This window comes from Petaurus breviceps, unplaced genomic scaffold (assembly GCF_028583685.1).
Source record: "Petaurus breviceps papuanus isolate PSGF00001 unplaced genomic scaffold, PetGlider_PUasm1.0 90895, whole genome shotgun sequence".
NCBI classification, from domain to species: Eukaryota; Metazoa; Chordata; class Mammalia; order Diprotodontia; family Petauridae; genus Petaurus; species Petaurus breviceps.
Window position 1 is genome coordinate 293,103 of NW_027187372.1, and position 21,005 is coordinate 314,107.

The following is a 21,005-nucleotide window of genomic DNA, read 5'->3' on the forward strand; positions in this document are numbered from 1 at the left end:
CTCTATGGTCACTTCAAGCTTTAAGAATTCCTTAATTCTGGGAACAGCAGTGTAACATCTAACTCAGAACTTTCACAGCCTGACCAGCAACCTTGATCTCCCCCAAAATGGCAACTACTGTCAAGGATCAGCTGGTTGTGAATGTCCTAAAGGAAGACCAGGTTCCTCATAACAAGATCACTGTTGTTGGGGTTGGTGCCATGGGATGGCTTGTGTCATCAGTATCTTAATGAAGGATTTCACTTGTGAACTTGCCCTATTTGATATAATAGAAGACAAACTAAAGGTAGAGATGATGGATCTCCAACATGACAGCCTTTTCCGCAAAATGCCAAAGATTGTTTCTGGCAAAGACTAACAAACTCAAAGCTGGTGGTTGTTATGGATGGAGATGTCAACAGGAGGGAGAAAGTCGTCTTAATTTGCTCCAGAGTAATGTGAATGTCTTTAAATTCTTCATTCCCAATATTGCTAAATACGGCCCTAATTGCAAACTGCTTATTGTTTCCAATCCAATATTTTGACATATGTAGTCTGGAAGCAAAGTGACTTTGCTAAAAACTGTATTGTTGGAAGTAGTTGCAATCTGGATTCTGCCCATTTCCATTACCTAAAGAGGGAGAGACTTGATGTCCATACTTAAAGGTGTCATGGATGGGTCCTTGGGGAACATGGGGACTCCAGTGTTCCTGTGTGGGGTGGTGTAAATGTTGCCAGTGTCTCTGAAGAATTTTTATCCTGCTTTGGGGACTGATACTGATTCAGAGAATTGGAAAGATGTTCATAAATAGGTGGTTAAAAGTGCTTTTGAGGTGATCAAGCTGAAGGGCTACACTTCCTGGCCATTGGCTTATCTGTGTCAGATCTGGCAGAAGGCATTATGAAGAATCTTAGGAGAGGGGCGGCCAGGTGGCTCAGCGAGTAAGAGCACCGGCTCCAGTGTTGGGATGACCTGGATCAAATCTGGGCTCAGATACTCAGCACCACACCCAGAAATAACTGCCCGTGTAACTTTGAGCAAGTTACTTAACCCCAATTGCTTTAAAAAAAAAAAAAGAAAAGAAAAAAAAAAGAATCTTAGGAGAGTGCATCCCATTTCCACCATGATTAAGAGCCTGTATGGAATTAATAAGGATGGCTTCTTTAGTATCCCATATGTCTTGAGACAGAATGGCATTTTAGATGTGGTAAAGGTAAGCCTGAATCTGGAAGAGTAGAGCCATTTAAAGAAGCGCGCAGATACTCTTTGGGGAATCCAGAAGGAGCTGCAATTTTAAAACCTTTTAATGTGCTACCATTTTACTATTGAGAGAAAATGACAGTGGTTAAGGGATTGTATATGATGTGCTTTTCAAATAGGTCAAATCCGCCCTCTGATTAGCGATTGAACACAAGAAATGTAAAACCTGTGAACACACTAGTCTCTTCCTAAAGTTAGAAATGGGGAATCATACAGTGTGACTACTATTTGCTAAATTCTGTTGTTGTTTGCATGTGATGCTAGATATGACATGTATACTCTCAGTAATTGGTGTTAAGCAGAGCCAGCACCTCACAGGTATATGACTGCCTGCCTTGTATATAGGTGCTACAGGTTCCCGTAGGTCCAGAGGACAAGTTCCTAGGTACAGAATAACATACAGTAGTAATACTTTATTGATGCACCATTGATTGCCTTTGTGCTCCTCCATTAAGGTTCTACAGCATGGCCCCATGTATCACCTTTCTAGAGGACCTGATTTTGTCTACACACACACACACACACACACACCTATACATATATATCTCAATAGTAAATTTCCTATTATATAAAAAGATCTGTATATGTACAATACAACCAGTTACTCAGGTGTCTTACTAACCCTAAATACTGAATAAACAACAAATAACTGATAAAAAAGAATCTCTTAATAATTAGAAATTAGTTTACTCCTTTAAGTTCAGTTACTTATTTTTCAGAAATTACTTATCTAATTGTAATTCTTTTTGCCTTTTTTCACATCCTTCCTTTATGTTATAATTTATACTTAATTGTTCATTAGTAGTTCAGGGGGGGAAATAGCTTCAGGAAGTAGTAATACTTAACATTATGCTTCAGACAACTCAATTGGGAAACATTATTTGTCAATTCCCACTACAGTTTTCTCTTTCATGGTCTCCTCCCTGCTAGAAAGCAAAATGCTAGCATGTATCATAGCATAGCTTTGTGGTAACAGTTTTCAAATACTTCTTTTCTTGTGGGAATTTGCTTTGGGAAAATCCTTAGCATAGATGAGTGGTATGCTAAAATATTATATGTGTTTTGTTTGCCATTTGTCTTTGCAAACCTCAGCAATAGTAAAACTACAGGGTTCCCTTTTTGAAATGAGGTTGAGCTGCTCATTATTAAAAAATGTTATTCACCAATTCCCTAGGTCTCTCAATAAGCATGAAATAAATAATTTGCCCAAACATTTCTGACTGAGCAGATCAATAGATTTCCTTAGACTTATAAAATTGAGACTTAACCATAAATAACTGTAGTCTGAAAGTGATTCAGAAGGATTCCTCTTTTGACAAGAGGAAAAAGCACTTACATAACAGAAACAAGTCTAAAATGTGTTTATCTCATCTTTTTAAAAAAATTTTCTTTTTGTTGTAAACATTACTATTTCCCTATATAAGGAACAGAACAATAGAGCTGTATATGAAACCATGGTTTTTCCCTATATACAACTTTTTTGATCATTCAAATTTAGTGTAGTAATAATTTCAACACTACCCTGCTTCTTGGTGTCACCTAGAATTCTCGTTTTCTTCTTTTTATTTTTTAATGGTTCATTGATAATCTTTTATTTCTTTTCTTCCTTTTTTCAAGTGTTGCTATCACTACCTCCCTACAGCTCCCTCCCATTAAAAAGAATATCTCTTCTCTTGTAAAAAGCATAGTCAAGAAATGATTTTGTTTCACTGATGTGTATCTCTGTCTCTACATCAGAAAGTGTTTCACCAGTGGTCTTATGTAGTCATTGCATCGGTCACTTAAGTCTTTGATAACTTTTCTTTGTGTAGTTTTAGTCATAAATTGTTTTCCTACTTCTTACTTTAGTCTGTATCTGTTCATATAAGTCCTCCCAGGTGGGGCAGCTAGGTGGTGCAGTGACTAGAGCACTGGCCCTGGAGTCAGGAGGACCTAAGTTCAAATCCAGTCTTAGACACTTAACACTTAGTAGCTGTGTGACCTTGGGCAAGTCACTTAACCCCAATTGCCCTGCCTTCCCCCCTCCAAAAAAAAAGTTCTCCCAGGATTCTGAATCCATCCCTAAAAGATGACATTACATTCTCTTACCATAATTTGTTCAGCCATTTCTCAATTAATGGGCATACCTTTAATTTCCAATCTTTTGCTGCAACAAAAAAGTGTTGCTACAAATATTGCCCCTATATTTGATCTCTTTTGGAAGGTGTAAGCCTAGTAGTGGTATTAGTGGGTTAAAGTATATGCCCAAATTTATGAGTTTCAGAGTCTACTTCCAAATTACTTTCCCGAATGGTTGGACCATTTTACAGCTCCACCAATAGTATGCCTGTCCCTCACTATGCCCAAAGGGCTATAAAACTGTACATAACCTTTGATCCAGCAATACCACTACTAGGTCTATATCCCAAAGAGATCACAAAAATGGGGAAAAAAAACTATTTGTATTAAAATATTTACAGCAGTTCTTTTTGTGGTGGCAAAGAATTGGAAATTGAGGGAATGTCATCAATTAGGAAATGACTGAATAAGTTGGGGCATATGATTGTGATGAAATAACACTGTGATATAAGAAGTGATAAAGCAGGATGCTTTCAGAAAAACCTAGAAGGATTACACATGCAAAGTGAAATGAGCAGAACCAGAACATTGTACATAGTAACAGCAATATTGTATGATGTTCAGTTGTGAAAGGCTTAGCTATTTTCAGCAGTACAATGATTCAAGTAAGTTCCAAAGGAATTATGATGAAAAATGCTTTCCACATCCAAAGAAAGAACTGATAGAGTCTGAATGTGGATTAAAGCCTACTGTTTTTCACTTGTTTTTCTTGGTGGTATTTTCTTTTGATTTTTTTGTCTGTGTCTTCTTTCACAACATGACTAATATGAAAATATGTTTTGCATGGGTATTCATGTATAATCTATATCAAATTGCTTACCATCTCAAGAAGGGGATAAGGAGAAAATTTTGGAATTCAAAATTTTTAAAAATGAATGTTAACAATTAGTTTTTTGAATGTAATTAGGGGAAAAATAAAATATTAAGGGATTATTGCCTATCCTCCAACACTGTCATTTTCCTTTTGTATTCTTGGATAATCAGCCTGAATCATAAAGTAGAACCTCGTTCAAATTTGCATTCTTGTTATTATTAATGATTTACTTTGATAAATGCCTCTTCATATACTTATACCATTTATTTATTGGCGAATGATTCTTGCTATATATTTGATCTATTCCCTGTCCTTTAGATATCGGACCTCTGTCAGAAAAATTTGCTATCAAAAAAATTACGTATTTATTTCCCTTCTAGTTCCAATGCAGTGATTTTGTTTGTTCATAAGAGCCAATTTTATGTTATTGAAATTGTCCATTTTATCTCCTGTGATTTTCCCTTACTTAGATAAGAACTTTTTTCCTCTCTGTCCATGGTTGTGATGTCATCTCCTTCCTGGTGTCTCTTATTTAATTGTTATGTGGCCTTTTACACGCAGGTTATGTATCCTTTTAGACCTTATTGTTCTATGTGGTGTGAGATGTTAGTCTAAACCTAATTTCTTTAAGACTTCTTTCCAGTTTTCCCAGCAGTTTTGTCTCATAGTGTGTTCTTCCTTACCTCAGGATTTGGAGCCCTTAGGTTTATTAAATACTATGGTCTTATCCTAGATTACTTCTGACTTATCCCATATCTTCCATTTTATCTTTAAGAATACTACTTGCATCACTCCAGTCTGTCTCCTGTTTTTTTTTTTTTTTACCACATTTATTTTTGGTGACATTTGAATGTACCCATTACATTTGAATTTTGGCACATGTTAAATGAAGAAACAGTATTACTAAGCCATTCTGTCTCATTTTAAATTTTTTAGTACTTTGATTAGACTAATCAGTTTAAATTAAGTATAAACTAATGTATTTATGCCTGTTTTCTGGCGTTTTTATACTAGAAAAACAACTAATACAAAATCACTGAGAGTATTTTAAGTGACAGTTCTGTAGCTCACATTGCCTATGATATGGAACTCTTGAGAACAGTCTGCCTCTGAAGGATTCAGTAGTACTTTTGAATGTTACGTGATTTTTATTTAACATTTTATTTTTCCCAATTTGGTACAATAGCATAGAGCATCAATAAGTCACATTTCAATCTGTCAGTGACTTTTATGATTTAATTGACATAAGGATTGCCTCCACCAGTGCAGACTGCACTTCTTCTGTGACTTAGTGTATAAATAAACCATAGAGCACATAAAAAGATGTTTACGTATCAAAGCAGATTCGAAGGATCGACTTAAAGATGAAGTTATACGCATAGAAAATTCTGTTTTCTCTATTAGACTATTTCCATTTTCACTTTCCCTGGAATTTCATCTAAATTTAGAATTTAGTCTACTTGCCTACACTACAAAAAGATACTAAGTACATTGTTCTATTGTTATTGTTCGGTACATAATAGAAACAATCTAAAAGTTAATTTAAACCAAACAGTGTTAGCAGTGACTTTAAAAGAATTTTAGACTTTTTCTTTATCTTTGACCTTAAGCTGCCACCTTATGGTTAGAATTAAAATAACATTTTTCTATCCTGCAGAGTAGTATTTGGATTTTGTTTGTTTTTGTGTTGCTACATAGCAAAGAGCTCCCCAAAATTCCCTTTCAAAAATACATATAACCTCTATTTATAATAGATGAGTAGTAAATATTTATTATTGATAAGAGATTTGAAGGACACTTGTCTTCTGGCCTTCATGGAGCAATTGCCCTGTTTAGATTAAAAGTTTCTTTATTGGCCTTTTATGAGCACTTGCTAAAGAATTTTGGTGTTGATTATTGGGAATTAATGAATAATTAATGTTGTTAAAAATCTCATTGTTTTCCTTCTGTCCCTCTCTTCTTGCCCTTTTTTTCCTTCAGCTCGGGACCACTCAGACACCTCTGTATTCTTTTATCTTTGGATTGTCTTCTGCGTCATCAGCTCCTGCTATACTCTCTTCTGGGATCTAAAGATGGACTGGGGTCTTTTTGATAGGAATGCTGGGGAAAATACTTTTCTTCGGGAAGAGATTGTCTACCCCCAAAAGGTATGTACTCAAACATTTGTGTTTGTGAAAAGTTTTGAGCAATCTCAGGGCATAATATAGTATCATAAAACTTATATTTCAATTTGGAAGGGATTTTCTAGGCCAGAGGTTCTTAACATGGGGTCTGTGGATCAATTTTGTGAGATCTGTAAACTTAGATGGGAAAAAATTTACATTTTTATTTCAATATTGTTGATTTCCTTTGCAGTTCTATGTGTTTTATGTATTTGAAAACATGATCCTGCTAAGGGGTCTGTATGTTTTTCCAGACTACTAAAGGGTCTGTAATGAGAGAATTGAGATTAGGACAGTGATTAATTGTGGAAATTTAGTGAACCACTGACTCCATCTCATGACTCAGTTATGGAGCTAGCTTAGTTTCCTTTCTATTCATTTATGGATCTGGTCCAAATTCTGTCTTGCGAGAAAACTCCATTCAGTTAGGGGAATTTGGAGAAAACTTTGTTGCATTGAGCCTAGTCCTGCATGGCTGGGAAGCTGGCCTGCCTTTCCTTGCTGCTTAGAGACCCTTAACCAAGGACATCAGTGATGCTGCCCAGCAACCTGGTCAGATCTGAAGATTGATGCAAAGAGTTTTCTCACAATCGTACATCTCAAGCAACCCATATGTCATCTGAAATCTGGCTCCGTATTTATCAGTTATTGTTTTCGTGTTCCTTTGATTGTGTACAAACACTTGGGGAGAGTGGCACACCTTTTTTTCTGAATCCAGGGAATTGCACCTGTTTGCTTACCCCTTCCCAACTTAGAAAGTCCCTAATCTTTCCTCCAATTAGAAATCACAGTACTTAATGTTGTATTGTTTCCTCTTTGTCTTACTTGACTAATTGTTTTTAATGTATAAAAATCTGTCTACCCCTGTATTCAGAGTCCAGGCCTAAGCTGAGGAGGTCTCATCTCCGTTTGTTGGACTGTTGCCATGCATTGCTAAATAAATCAATATGCTAGGAAGATAAAACCTTTGTTTCCTTGGTCATTTCGTCTTTCACCTGCCACAGTAACAAAAAGTACATTGAGGTCAACCTTAAATTCTTGATTAAGAAGTTATTTGCCCAAGATTATGGAAATAGCAAGTAGCAGAACCAGGGTTGGAACCCAGGTCTTTTGACTCCAAATTCTAGCTCTTTTTCCATTATATCATTCTGTGTCTCATCACTTAAGCTTTCTTGTGCTATAGAACAAATCCTAATGCAGAAGATACAAAGCATATCAGTTTAGCAAAAATATTTAAAAGTCCCCATCCACTAATTTCAAAAGTTCTTATAAATCCCCTTACATCCACCAAACAGTTATAATGTTCACTTTAGAATTCATTATAACAGGATGTGATTTGTGTATTTGTCATAGTTATGAATTTAGGGCCAGAAGGGACTTCAGAGGTCACCTAGTCAAGCCTTTTCAATTTACATAAAGAAAAAATTGGGACGCAAAGAGGTTAAGTGACTTGTCCAAGGTTAAGAAAGTTTAATAAGTGGAAAAGCTGCGATTTAATCTCAAGGCCTCCAACGCTATATCCAGTGTTCTTTGGAAGAATCCATAAAATTTTTATACAACTTTTTTAGGAAAACATTTAGAAATCACTGGTTCAGTAAAAGGAATTGTTTTTTATTTTGTTTTTTAAATGGGTCTCTTTCCTGTGCCATGTAAGAATTCCATTAAAACATCTATATTATACTGTGAAGAATCTGTGAACTGTGGTGTTAATTGACAGAGAGGGGCTATTTCAAATACAGATGAAGGATTAAAGATGGAAGAATCAACTAGAAAGACTGAGGAAGGTAAATTCACAATAGCAAGTGAGATAATATTTATAAAAATAGTATTTAGCAGAGTGCCTGGTACCTAATAAATGCTATATATATGTTAGGTATTAGTTATTAATAGCAATGAGCAAAATAGTAATCAAGCTACAATAATAGGAATGACTCATCTTTTTAAAGGTCTTTAAAGTTTACAGAATGTTTTCCTCAAAACAAACCTGTATAATTGGTATTAGATGATGATTGAAATACATTGATAAAGGTTTTGTTTTGCTTTGTTTTTCAGTTAGCTTCACTAATAATCATTGTCTAGATCAGGATTCTTAACTTTGTGTGTATGTGTCATGGACCCCTTTGTCAGTTTCATAAGTTTATGGATGCCTTCTCAAAAGAATATTTTGTTCTATGTTACTGAAGGAATAATTAAACGGTTATTCAGCAATTGAAGGAAATGCTAAACTTCAGTTAGAGGCTAATATAAATAAAGATTTAATTTTTTTCCCAGTACCCATTCACAGACTCCCTTGAAATCTGTCCACAGACCTCTTGCCAGTAAACCTCAGATTAAGAACCCATGGTCTAGATCAGGAATACACTTTTAATTGATTCACTTTTTTTGCTTTTCTTTTTTTGGAGGGCAATTGGGGTTAAGTGACTTGCCCCAGGTCACATGGCTAGTTTTTGTGTTAAGTGTCTGAGGCTGGATCCGAACCCAGGGCCAGTGCTCTATTTACTGCACCACCTAGCTGCCCCTAATTGATTCATTTTTAATTGTCTTGATTGCTTACAAGAATGATTTTAATTGAATGAATTAACATTTCTCTTTGGAAATTTCAAATATTCCCAGTTGCTGCTATTAATTCCTAGTAATAATAATGCGAGGTTGTTCCTTAACAGTCTGCTGGAAAATGACCTTGAAGGAAAGGGGAACACAGTTCTTGCCTTATTTGCTTAAAAATTTGAAAATCATTAATAATATTATTCATTATTAAGAACCTATTTTATGTCAAGCACTGTGCTAGGTGCAAGGGATACAACATAGACAAATATAAGTATAATACAACATGCTCTGGGGGAGGGGAAAAACACTGACAACTAAGGGAATCAGGTAAGACCTTGTAGGGAAAGCATTGTCTGAAACAACTCTTGAAAGAATGCAAAGATTCTCCAAGGTATAGATAAGGAAGATAGTATATTCCAGGTGTAATAAATGCATGGAGGGCATGAAATAATTTTTCAAGTTTGGGGCACAGTTAGAACAGGAGAACACTGTAGATATAATTCATCTAAATTTTTGGAAAAGATGGCGACATGGTCTGGACAGTATAGAATTAGATGGTTTCAGACCTAGTTAAAGGGCTAGACCCAAAGAGAAATCATTAATGATCCTATGTTATCTTGGGGGAAAAAAAGTCTGGAGTGTTCCAAGAATCTGTGATGGGCTCTTTTAAAAATGTGTTAGTTATTTGAATTAAGGCATGCATAGCATACTCATCAAGATAGAGTCAGAATTTTCAGGAAAAAAAAAAAAACGTTTTAACAGGAAAGCATTGGATTAGATCTAATAAAGATGGAACTCAGTAGGATAAAGGTAATATCTTACACTTGGGTTCAAAAAATCGACCTCAGATGTATAAGATGAAAGACAGATGGTTAGATAGCAGTTTTTCCACCAAAAAAAAAAACAACTCTGTGAGCTTTAGAGGACTACAAATTCATTATAAGCCAGCAATGTGCTGTGGCAGCAAAAAACACAGAATTGAACTACATTAATAGAGACATAATGTGCAGGGCTAAGAAGGTGATAGTCCTCTTGTAGTGTGCCTTGTTTAGACCATCTCTGGAGTATTATTGTGTTCAGTTCTGGTCACCAGAGTGCCTAGAACATCGAAGAACTATTAGAACATCAAGGGAAAGAAACTAGAATTGTTAAGTGCTGTGTGAGAATCACTTGAAGGAATTGGGATCATTTGCCCCTGAGAAAAAGACAAGACTCAGGGGAGACATGACAGCTGTCTTAAAGTATTTGAAGGGTTTTCCTGTGGAGGAAGACTTAGATTTGTCACCAGAACTGGCAACAGTGGGTCAGAGTAATGGAAGGAAAATTGAGGTTTGACGTCATGACAATTGTCCTAATAATTAGAACTTTGCAAAAATAGAAATGAACGATCTCAGAAGTTGAGGGATTATCCCTCATTGAAGATCTTGGAGCAAGGGCTAGATGACTGCTTGTGTGTTATGGGAGGCATTCTGTTTACATGTGAGTTTGATGATCTGTACTCTTGACTCACTTCCCATATTTTATTCTGTGAATAGTGTCGAAAGGGATAAAATCCAGTAAGAGATCATCTTTTTGCTAGGAAGGGCAGAACAGAATTGACTAATAAGAAGTTGGTATCTAAAACAGATGGTGATATAGTAAGAAAGCATCTAGCTACCCTTGATATTCAAGTCACCTAACATAGATGAGCTACATCCTTGGGTGTTGAAAGAACAAGGGATAGCAGAAATGGAGAGGTGGAGTAGCAGGAAGTCCTACAGACTAGCTCTACCACATTTCCTCTACAAAGATCTAGAAAATACATTAGACTGAATTCTGACCAAGAAATTCAAGGGAAAATAATCATAGTGAGTCACTTTCTAGCCTTGTTTGGCTTAGGGAGAGACAAAGAAGTCCGTAGACACTGGAGATAGGGTCTGGCCTGGAGCATTACAGCACATAGAGGATGAAACTGGCCAAAACTAGGTACCAAGAAAGGAAGTATGGAGCAAGAAGAGATCTTAGGGGGTCTCTGAATGAGAGCAGGATGCAGGAACAGGTGCCATCTGTCTACTCTGTTACCTATACCTCCACCCAGTTCCTAGTTACAGATCCTAGGTAGACTCAGGAGAACCACCTGTATTAGAGGTCATAGAAAGGAACAGTCTCACAGTTGGTTGTAAACCATAGCTATGTACTGAGCAAAGAACAAGTTCAGAAGCAAACAGTAGTTATGTGACTTTGATCCTAGGAGCAAAGCCTCTAGCCTGGGCTGAAGCCTGCAGTGGAATAAACAAGACAGGAATCTCAGATCAAAGGGACTACAGTTCAGTCACCTTGAACCTATAGAGCTTCCCAGTGGCTTATCCTGGCTGAGTCCAGCAATAGCCTACTAAAACTCCCAACCAGGGACAAGCTGACAGATTCAAACCTAGTAATGTCAAACCTGGGTTAGGAATTTCCTAAGCTTGGACCAGAAGGGCTGTGAGTAGACTTTACCTGAGATCACATCACTTGGGAGCATTGAAAGCTTGCTGGTCCCCAGCCTACACTATAAAAGTAGGACACAAGAACAGAACTCACCTCAGCCCTGACCTTCCCCCCGGAAGTGTATAGAGCCCAACTCTAACTCAAGTCTGAAATAAAAAAGCTGGAAGAATAAGCAAAAGAAGAAAAGAACCCGACCGTAAAGAACTGCTATGAAGGGAATCTCAAATAAAATTTGTGATAATCTAATGAGCCAGCATTTCTTTATCAAGAAAAGGTCATGCCAGACTAAACTTATTTTCTTTTTTAACAAGTGGTTACTAGTGGGTAGACTTACTGATGGTAGAAATACTGAAGATATAATTAACCTACAACATATGCAGTCCAGTCAAAGTGCCTACTATGTGCTGGGCACTGTGCTAAGAGCTAGATATACAAAGAAAAGTCAGAAGCAATTTCTTTTTTTTTTTTTTTAAGCAATTGGGGTTAAGTAACTTGCTCGAGGTTACACAGCCAGGTGTTTCTGGGTGGGTGCTAAGTGTCTGAGCCCGGGATTCAATCTCCAGGTCTTCTCAACACTGGAGCCGGTGCTCTTACTTGCTGTGCTACCTGGCCGCCCCCCAAATTTTTTTTTAAGCAATTGGGGTTAAGTAACTTGCTCAAGGTTACACGGCCAGTTATTTCTGGGTGTGGTGCTGAGTGTCTGAGCCCGGGATTCGATCTCCAGGTCGTCCCAACACTGGAACCGGTGCTCTTACTCGCTGAGCCACCTGGCCGCCCCTAGCAATTTCTTCTCTCATGGAACTCACAGTCCAGTAGAAGAGACAGTATGCAAAGAACTGTGTTCAGACAAGCTATAGACAGGACAAATAGAAAGTAGTTATCAGAGAGAAGGGACTAGAATAAAGAGGTATTAGGACTTCTCTAGTAAATGAGATCTTAGTTGAAGCGGGGAAGCCAGGGGTGGAGATCTAAAGGAAAAGAATTAATTCCAGCCATGGGAGATAGCCAGTGAAAATGCCCAGAGTCAGGAGATGAACTATCATGTGTGGGGCTAGTGTCACCAGATATCAGAGTATATAAGAATATTGGGAATGTAAGAAGAGGCCAGATTATGAAGAGTTTTTAAAAGTCAAACTAAACGCTGTATATTTGGTCCTATAGGCAATAGGGAGCCATTGGAGTAGACTCTGTAGGAGGCAGTGACATGATGATACTTATATTTTTAAAAGATCATTTTGATGGCTGAGTAGAGGATGAACTGGAATGTGTGAAGAGACTTGGAGAAGGGAGATCAACCAGAAAACTATAGTGATAGGGAGGTTGGAAGCAGGGGAGAGTATGGGGGCAAGACAATGAGTTCAGTTTTAGACATGTTGAGTTTAAAATGTCCATGAGACATTTGAGATGTTCCATAGACAGTTGGAGCTGTGTAACTAGAGGTCAGCAGAAAGGTTAGGGCTAAATATATCTATCTGAAAATAGGCTTCATAGAAATGATAATTGAACACTTGGGAACTGATGAGATTGCCACGTTATTAAAGTCTTCTTTGTCATTTAAAGTTCTACACAACCTGACCCTTTCCTAGTTTTCCAGTCTTCTTATACTTGACTTCCTCTGTTTAACTCTGCAGTCCAGCCGCCCTGGGCTTGCACCTTGCCCTGTGTCTCCTGTCTCCATGCCTTCACACAAGCTTTCCCCCAGAGGTCTCCCCACTCTGCTCTGCCTTTCAGAAGCCTAGTCTTTCTTCAAGATTCAGCTCATATTGTTGTTTGTCCTCCATGCTTGAAGAGGACCGAGATGACATCACAGTGTCAGGGTCAGCATATAGTGTGTTCATCTATGGCTGGACATACCAATAAGAGCTCAGAAGACTTGACCACGGGTCGGGCACAAATAATCCATATGACCATTTCAGAGGGCAATGTCTCTAAATTTGTGGATTTCACATTTCTTTAGAACTAGCACAATTCTGCTTTGCTCATAGAGCACAGCACTATCATTGATGCAGGCACTCTATGCTGGATTAACCTGTGCCAGTGTCTCCCGTGTCTACAATAGATACCAAAGTTCTTCAGAGAGAATATCCTGAGAATATCCATGTATCACTGCTTCTGACCGGCATGAGAACACTTACCTTGTGTGAGTTTTCCATAAAGTCATTTTTTAGGCAAATGTACATTTGGCGTTTGAACAGTGTGCCCAGGCCATGGGAGTTGTGCTCCCTGCAGTAGAGTTTGAATGCTTGGCAGTTCAGCTAGAGAAAGGACCTAGGTGTTGAGCAGGTGGTCTTCAGAATCTTCCTAAGACAATTCAAATGGAAACAGTTCAGTTTTCTGGCATGGCACTGGTGGATCGTCCAGGTTTCACAGGCATGCGGCAATGAGGTCAGTATAATGGCTCTGTAGACCTTCATTTTGGTAGATAGTGTGCTTTCTTTTGGAGCCTCTCAAATGATGAGCTAGGCCTAGCAATGCACACATCAACCTCATCATCTATGTGTACCTCTCCAGAAAGAATACTGTCAAGGTAAGTGAACTTACCCACAGCACTGAGAATTTCTCCATTTGCTCTAACTTATGCTGTTCCGTATATGGATGGTACAGTGCTGGATGGTGGAGGACCTCTGTTTTCTTGTTGATAATTGTTAGGCCAATAGAGAGGATTCTGGGAAGATGATCAGAAAATTCTAAGCTCTCAAGAATTTCCCCCACAAAACATTTAAAATAGCACCGTAGGGTGAACAGAGTATGCGTGAGGGACATAACCAAGGTCCTTCTGGGACAATTTGAGAAGATCAGAAGAAAAATCCCAGGATGAAAACCTCATGTGAAAACCTCATGTCCCTGTGAAGAGTAAACATCTCCAGGCTAGGTTATGTTTTAACAGCAAGAGGCAAGTTTCTTAAACACCTGCTGGCAAGCCCAGGGGTTAGTTGGTTTGAGAGGCTGCCTCAGCCCCAGCCACCACCAGAACTTTACAAACCACTGGATAGTGAGGGGTTGACTGTCTGAGCCTGGGAAGATAGAGGGAACCTCTGCTGACCATGAACACCAGACCCAGCTGTGCTGCAAAGAGCAGCAGGGGTGAGATGGAACCAGCACATGCCCAGTGAGTGCAGAAGCGGTGGGGTAGAAAGCCCCTGGCCATGGGCACTTATAGGAGATTGGTGGGTTGGCTTTGGTTTCAGGCTAGAGGGAAGAACTGAAGACCTGGGGCAAGAGGCACCATTTCCCATACCCCAGGACTAGAGGTGACTACAAATAACTAAGCTATAACCACACAAAAAAGAAAAATGCACGGTCAAAGGAGAAAGAATCCAACCATAGGATATGGAGATGATACAACTCTGATAGCAGAAAGTGAAGAATTGAGAAGCCTTTTAATGGATGAAATAGGAGAGTGTGAAAGCTTAATATTAAAAATAAACTAAGACCTTGGCATCTGGTGGTCCCATCACTTCTGGCAAATAGAGGGAGAAGAAATAGAAATAGTGTCAGATTTTATATTCTTGGGCTCAAAGATCACTGCAGATGGTGACTGCCGCCATGAAATTAAAAGATACTTGTTCTTTGGAAAGAAAGCTTTGACAAATCTGGACAGTATACTAAAAAATCAGAGACACGGACTGGACAACAAAGGTCCATTTTATCAAAGCTGTGATTTTTCCATTAATAATGTAGGGCTGTGAGAGTTGGATCATAAGGATAGCTGAATGCTGCAGAATTGATGCTTTCAAATTGTGGTGCTAGAGAAGACTTTTGAGAGTCCCTTGGGACAGTGAGGAGATCAAATCAGGCACTACTTAAAGAAATTAACTCAGACTATTCACTGAAAGGACAAATACTGAAGCCGAAGCTTAAATACATTGGCTACATAATAAAAGGACAGGACTCATTGGAAAAGGCTTTGATGTTGGGAATGATTGAAGGCAAAAGGAGAATGGGAGGACAGAAGACGAGCTGGGTGGATAGTGTCATGGAAACAATAAATGAGCTTGGACAGACTTTGGGAGATAGTGGAAGAAAGAAGGACAAAAGCAGCAGCCAGCCCAGAAGTAGGCTGTAGGCCTGTGCTCTCACGCCATCCCAGCCATGTTTGAAAGCAGCCTTTCCAGTCATGGCCACCTCTCTGTGGCGGTGTATGAAGGGCTACGATCTTCTCCAATGGAAGAGGTGCCCACACTCCTAAGATTGTGGGCCCTTGAGATAGAGCTGGTGTGGACATGTTGCCACATCTGACCCCAGCTCACCTTTTCAGTTCCTCTGCCATGTTCTCTCTTCCTCTTGCTGTCCTCCAGCCAAGCAGGTTTTCTTGCCGTTTCTTATACACGATGCTCCTCTCCTCCATCTTTGTGCCTGTGCATCCATCAGCTGCTCTTTGTGCTTATAATGAACTTCCCCCTTGCCTCTGTAGGCTAGAATGCCATGTTTCTTTAAGAATTTAGCTCAAATGCAAACTTCTCTAGGAAGACTTTACTGATTACTCACAACTTCTAGCACCTTCCCCCACTACTTTGTATTTGTTTGTACTTCTTATCTCCCTAGTGAAATCTAACCTCCTTGAGGGCAAGGACTGTTAGCATTTTGTCTTTGCATCCTCAGCTAGTTAGCCCAATTCCTTGCACATTTTAAGTGCTTAATAAATGTTTACTGAGATGTCCTATTGACATGGAATGGTTTAGTCTACTTCTTTCTCTATGCATAAAGTTTACTGGAAGGAACCACAGAGACCATGTAGGAGAAACCTCTCATTTTACTGTTGAGGAAACAAAGGCCTAGGTGGTGAAGTGACTTCTCCAGGGAAATGTGTAGTATTTGAAACAAGATTTGGACCCCAATTTTCCATACTTTTCAGTATACCAAGCTGCCTTCCTCAACTATATAAGCAGGTGTGTACCAGATCTATGTTAAGCACTTCCTGTGTTCCAGGCACTGTGCTTAAGTGCTGGGAATACGTATGCAAGCAGAAAGAAAGCCCCTGCTCTCAAGGATATATTCTCATGGTGGGGAAAACACATAAAAGGGAACTGAAAAGCAAGGGAAAGGAATAAGGAAGATCTTCACACAGTAGAGTGCTACTTAAGTCCAGAAAGTCAAGAGTCATGGCAAGCAGGAGAAAAAAGTCTAACTAATCTGAGACTGTCTCCAAAATGGAGACCCAAGGAGGAACTTGCCAGCGGGAGGGAGGGGCTGGCTTGATAGCATATTTCAGGATAAGAAGGCCAGGGGAGTGGATACATTTTCCAGGGTAAGGAAGCCCCAGACAATGGAAATTCCAGGGTGAGACTGAGGCTGAGATATGGTCAGAAACTTCAGCTGGAGTGACACTCGTTTAAAAAGGTACTGAACAAGAGAGTTCAGGCTGAACATACAACTGTCATAGAAGTGGAAATAAATTATCACAAGGGAGAGGAAAGTAGGATCTTGGAGAGGGGGGGAAAGTTCTAATTTTATAAAGTGACTGGAACATTTTCATTCTTATTTAAGTTAAGGCTACTTTAATTATTCTCAAATTCAGTAGTAATAAATAAAAAAGGATACAGAAAGTTAATAAATAGAAATTGTGGAATTAGTGAACTAGTCATACAGTATTTGAATCTTAAATATTGGTCATTTATAAATGTCTCTGTTTTTGTAGCCATTTTCTCTAGATTAATAAGATAGTGGGTTTTTTTTTTGTCTGAAGGGTGATTGTAGTTTGAGGTTACTTGTTAACTTAAATTGTTTTAATTTCCCTAAGTGAATCATTTGAGCAGCATTGAGTTGCAGATTAGAAATGAAAATTCAGCCCTCTGCCTTTCTTAATAAAACAAGAACTTTTAATAAAACCTTGTGGTGCATAGTACACAAAAAGTAAATATCATTCTTTGTTCTTTGCTCTGTGTGAAGTGTCTTGGTGATCTTCCCCATGTGGCTCTTACATTTCAGGCCTATTATTACTCAGCCATCATTGAGGATGTGATACTACGCTTCTCTTGGACTATCCAGATCTACGTTATCACCTTGAATCTGACCCCTCATGTTGGGGACATCATCTCTACTGTATTTGCTCCCCTTGAGGTTTTTCGGTAAGTGAATGAACTGAAATTTTTCTTTCAGATTTATTTTAACCAGGGAAGAAGGAAAGTTTTTAAAAATTTTTTATAAACCAATTAGAAAATCATTCATTCAAGAAACACGAATTGATTCTAAGAATGTGTCTGTAAGTCAGAACTTGCATTTCCAGCCCACACTGATATAGAAATAATTTTTGTATTAGACAAACGACAACAAAGAGATTTTACCCATGATCTAATTGGTATAGGGAACTCCCAGTTGATGAAACTCCTCTGCAACTTGAGTCTCAGAGAGTTTTCTCAGAGAGGTTCTGCCCAGGATTACAGAGCCTGCATGTGCCTATATTGGACCTTGAACACACCTAGGGCTTTCTGGCTTCATTGTTGCTTCTGTTCACTCTACCAGCTGCCACCAAGCAACCAAATAGGGCTGAACCCTGGAAGCTTCAATCAGACTTCCCAGGCTTGGAACATGGAAAAGAACAAAAGCTTCTTCTTTGGTTTCCTTCTTTGTAAAAATTAGTAACTCATTTTAACAGAAATTACCTTGTATATTTCTGAAAAGCAAACTATTAGCAATAATGACAAAAAGTTGTCTGACAAGTGAAAGCCTAATGACATACTGACCTAAAACAACCAAGATGTCACATTAATTGTGTATGAAGGCCAACAATATAAATAAGGGATTACTGCCTTTGGCTCCTGCTGGTTCTCTTTTTTCCTCCTCTGTAGCACATTACCTGCCACAAAAGTTCCAAGCCTCAAGTCTGTCCCTTCCCGTGTTACTTGGAGCAGAAGAACCTGCCTCCTACTTTATCAAAAAGATGGAGCTAATGAGGCCTTTCATTTCCCTCCTCTACTCCTCTAAAGGTCTCAGTGTACTCAATAATCCATAACTTCTCTTTGCTAGTCTCAGAGTGATATGGCCCTCCTCTAGCCCAGAATAAACCCTCTCCACTTTTGATCTGCTCCCTTGCCATCCCTCTTGACTTTGTTTCATAAGGTATCCCTTTCATAAGGCATCATCTCTCTCTGTTGCTTCCTCAGACATGCTCTCATGTCTTGTCCTTCAAAAAAACCTTCCCTCCACCTTGTTATTTTCCTAAGTGATTGTCCTCTCTTCTCTTTTCTCTTAATGACAAATTTTTAAAAAGAATAGTCTACACTCTGCTGTTACTTTTTCTTTTCTTTTATCTCTTATTTATTTATTTTTAGTTTTCAGTATTCATTTCCACAAGATTTTGAGTTACAAATTTTCTCCCCATCTTTCCCCTACCCCCACCCCAAGACAGTGAGCCTACTGAATACCCCTTCCCCCAACCTGCTGTCTTTTATATCCCTCCCCATCCCCCCCTAACTTTCTAGTAGGGCAAGATGGATTTCTATACCCCAGTGCCTGTATATCTTATTTCCCAGTTGCATGTAAAAAACAATTTTTTAAACATTTGTTTTTAAAATTTTTATTTCCAGATTCTTTCCCTTCTTCCCTCCTCACCCACCCCCACTGGGAAAACAAACAATTCAATATAGGTTGTACATGTGTAGTTACGCAAAACGTTTCCATAGTAGTTATATTGTGAAAGACTAACTGTATTTCCCTCTATCCTATCTCACGCCCCACTTATTCTATTTTCTACTTTGACCCTGTTCCTTTTCAAAAGTGTTTGTTTCTAATTACCCTCTCCCCAATCTGCCCTCCCTTCTATCATTCCCCCCTCTTATCCCCTTCCCCCCTACTCTCCTGTAGGGAAAGATACCCAATTGAGTATGTATGTTATTCCCTCCGTAAGCCAAATTCAATGAGAGTAAAGTTGACCCATTCCCCTTCACCTTCATGCTCTTCCCCTTCTCTCACCTCTTTTATGTGAGATAATTTACCCTATTCTATCTCTCCTTCTCCCATTATATTCCTCTCTTACCTCTTTATTTTGTAGATATCCCTTCCTATTCAACTGATCCTGTGCCCTCTATGTATACATGTACACACATACACTTCACATATGTATTTATATACACATACACCCTCCTGTACATACATATATATGTATGTATACATATATACACATATATATTCCCTTCAACTATCCTCATACTGAGAAAAATCTCATGAGTTACAATTATCGTTTTTCCATGTAGAAATATAAATAGTTCAACCTTAATAAGTTCCTTATGATTTCTTTTTCCTGTTTACCTTCTCATGTTTCTCTTGATTCTTATATTTGAAAGTAAAATTTTCTGCTCAGTTCTGGTTTTTTCAACAAGAATACTTGAAAATCCTCTATTTCACTGAATGACCATATTTTCCCCTGAAGCATTATACTCAGTTTTGTTGGGTAGGTGATTCTTGGTTTTAATTCTAGCTCCTTTGACCTCCAGAATATCATATTCCAAGCCCTTTGGTCCCTTGATGTTGAAGCTGCTGATCTTGTGTTATCCTGATTGTGTTTCCACAATACTCAAATTGTTTCTTCGTGACAGCTTGTGATATTTTCTCCTTGAACTGGGAACTCTGGAATCTAGCTATGATATTCCTAAGAGTTTTCTTTTTGGGATCTTTTTCAAGAGCAATTGGTGAATTCTTTCGATTTCTCTTTTGCCCTCTGGTTCTAGAATGTCAGGGCAATTTTGCTCGATAATATCTTGAAAGATGGTATCTGGGTTCTTTTTTTGATCATGGCTTTCAGGTAGTCCAATAATTTTAAAATTCTGTCTCCTAGATCTATTTTTCCACATCAGTAGTTTTTCCAGTGAGATACTTCACATTGCCTTCTATTTTTTCATTTGTTTTGACCCCTTTTATAGTATCTTGATTTCTCATGAAGTCATTAGTTTCCATTTGTTCCAATCTAATTTTGAAGGAGTTATTCTCTTCAGGGAGTTTTTTAAATTCTTCTTCCATCCGGCAAATTCGGCTTTTTAAGGCATTCTTCTCATTGGCTTTTTGGGCCTCTTTTGCCATTTTAATTAGTCTATTTTTTAAGGTGTTATTTTTTTTCAGTATTTTTGGGGTCTCCTTTAACAGGCTGTTGACTCGCTTTTCATGATTTTCTTGCATCATTCTCATTTCCCTTCCCAAACTTTCCTCTACTTCTCTTACTTGATTTTCACAATCCTTGAGCTCCTCTATGACCTGTAAGCAGTTCATATTTTTCTTGGAAGTTTTTGATGCAGGAGTTTTGAATTTATTGTCTTCTTCTGGTTCCATGTTTTGATCCTTTTTGTCCCCAAAAAAGGGTTCTATGGTCTTCCTCTACTTGCTCGTCTTGCCAGACAATTACTTAATTTTTGAACTCTTTGCCACAGTAGAACTCTGTTTCTAAAGTGGAGAGAGCTATGTCCCAAATCTCTGGGGTTTTTGCACATGTTGTTAGAGCTATGAGGAGGGCACCCTCTCTACAGCCACCACAAGCTCTGGCACACTGGTCACACACCCCAGGACCACCACCCAAGATTGTGACCCAGATCCAAGCAGGTCAAAGCAATAGCGATTACCCTCTGAATGATTTCTTGGTCCCCCTATGATCTGCAGGCCAGGAGCTCTGGAGGCAGCCACATGGCAACAGCTGCAGCCGCTGTACCTCTGTCACCTATTGTCCCAG

The 21,005-nt window shown here is 38.5% G+C and overlaps 1 protein-coding gene across 1 annotated transcript in view; it reads left to right on the forward strand.

Annotated features, from left to right (window-relative positions):
* The window catches only part of XPR1 (xenotropic and polytropic retrovirus receptor 1), a 230,753-nt gene that overhangs the window by 187,329 nt on the left and 22,419 nt on the right, over positions 1 to 21,005 (forward strand). Inside the window, exons 12-13 of the mRNA XM_069074363.1 lie at positions 6,153 to 6,319; positions 17,279 to 17,418. Coding sequence (XP_068930464.1) covers positions 6,153 to 6,319; positions 17,279 to 17,418 — 307 coding nt within the window. The remainder of the gene's footprint in view (positions 1 to 6,152; positions 6,320 to 17,278; positions 17,419 to 21,005) is intronic.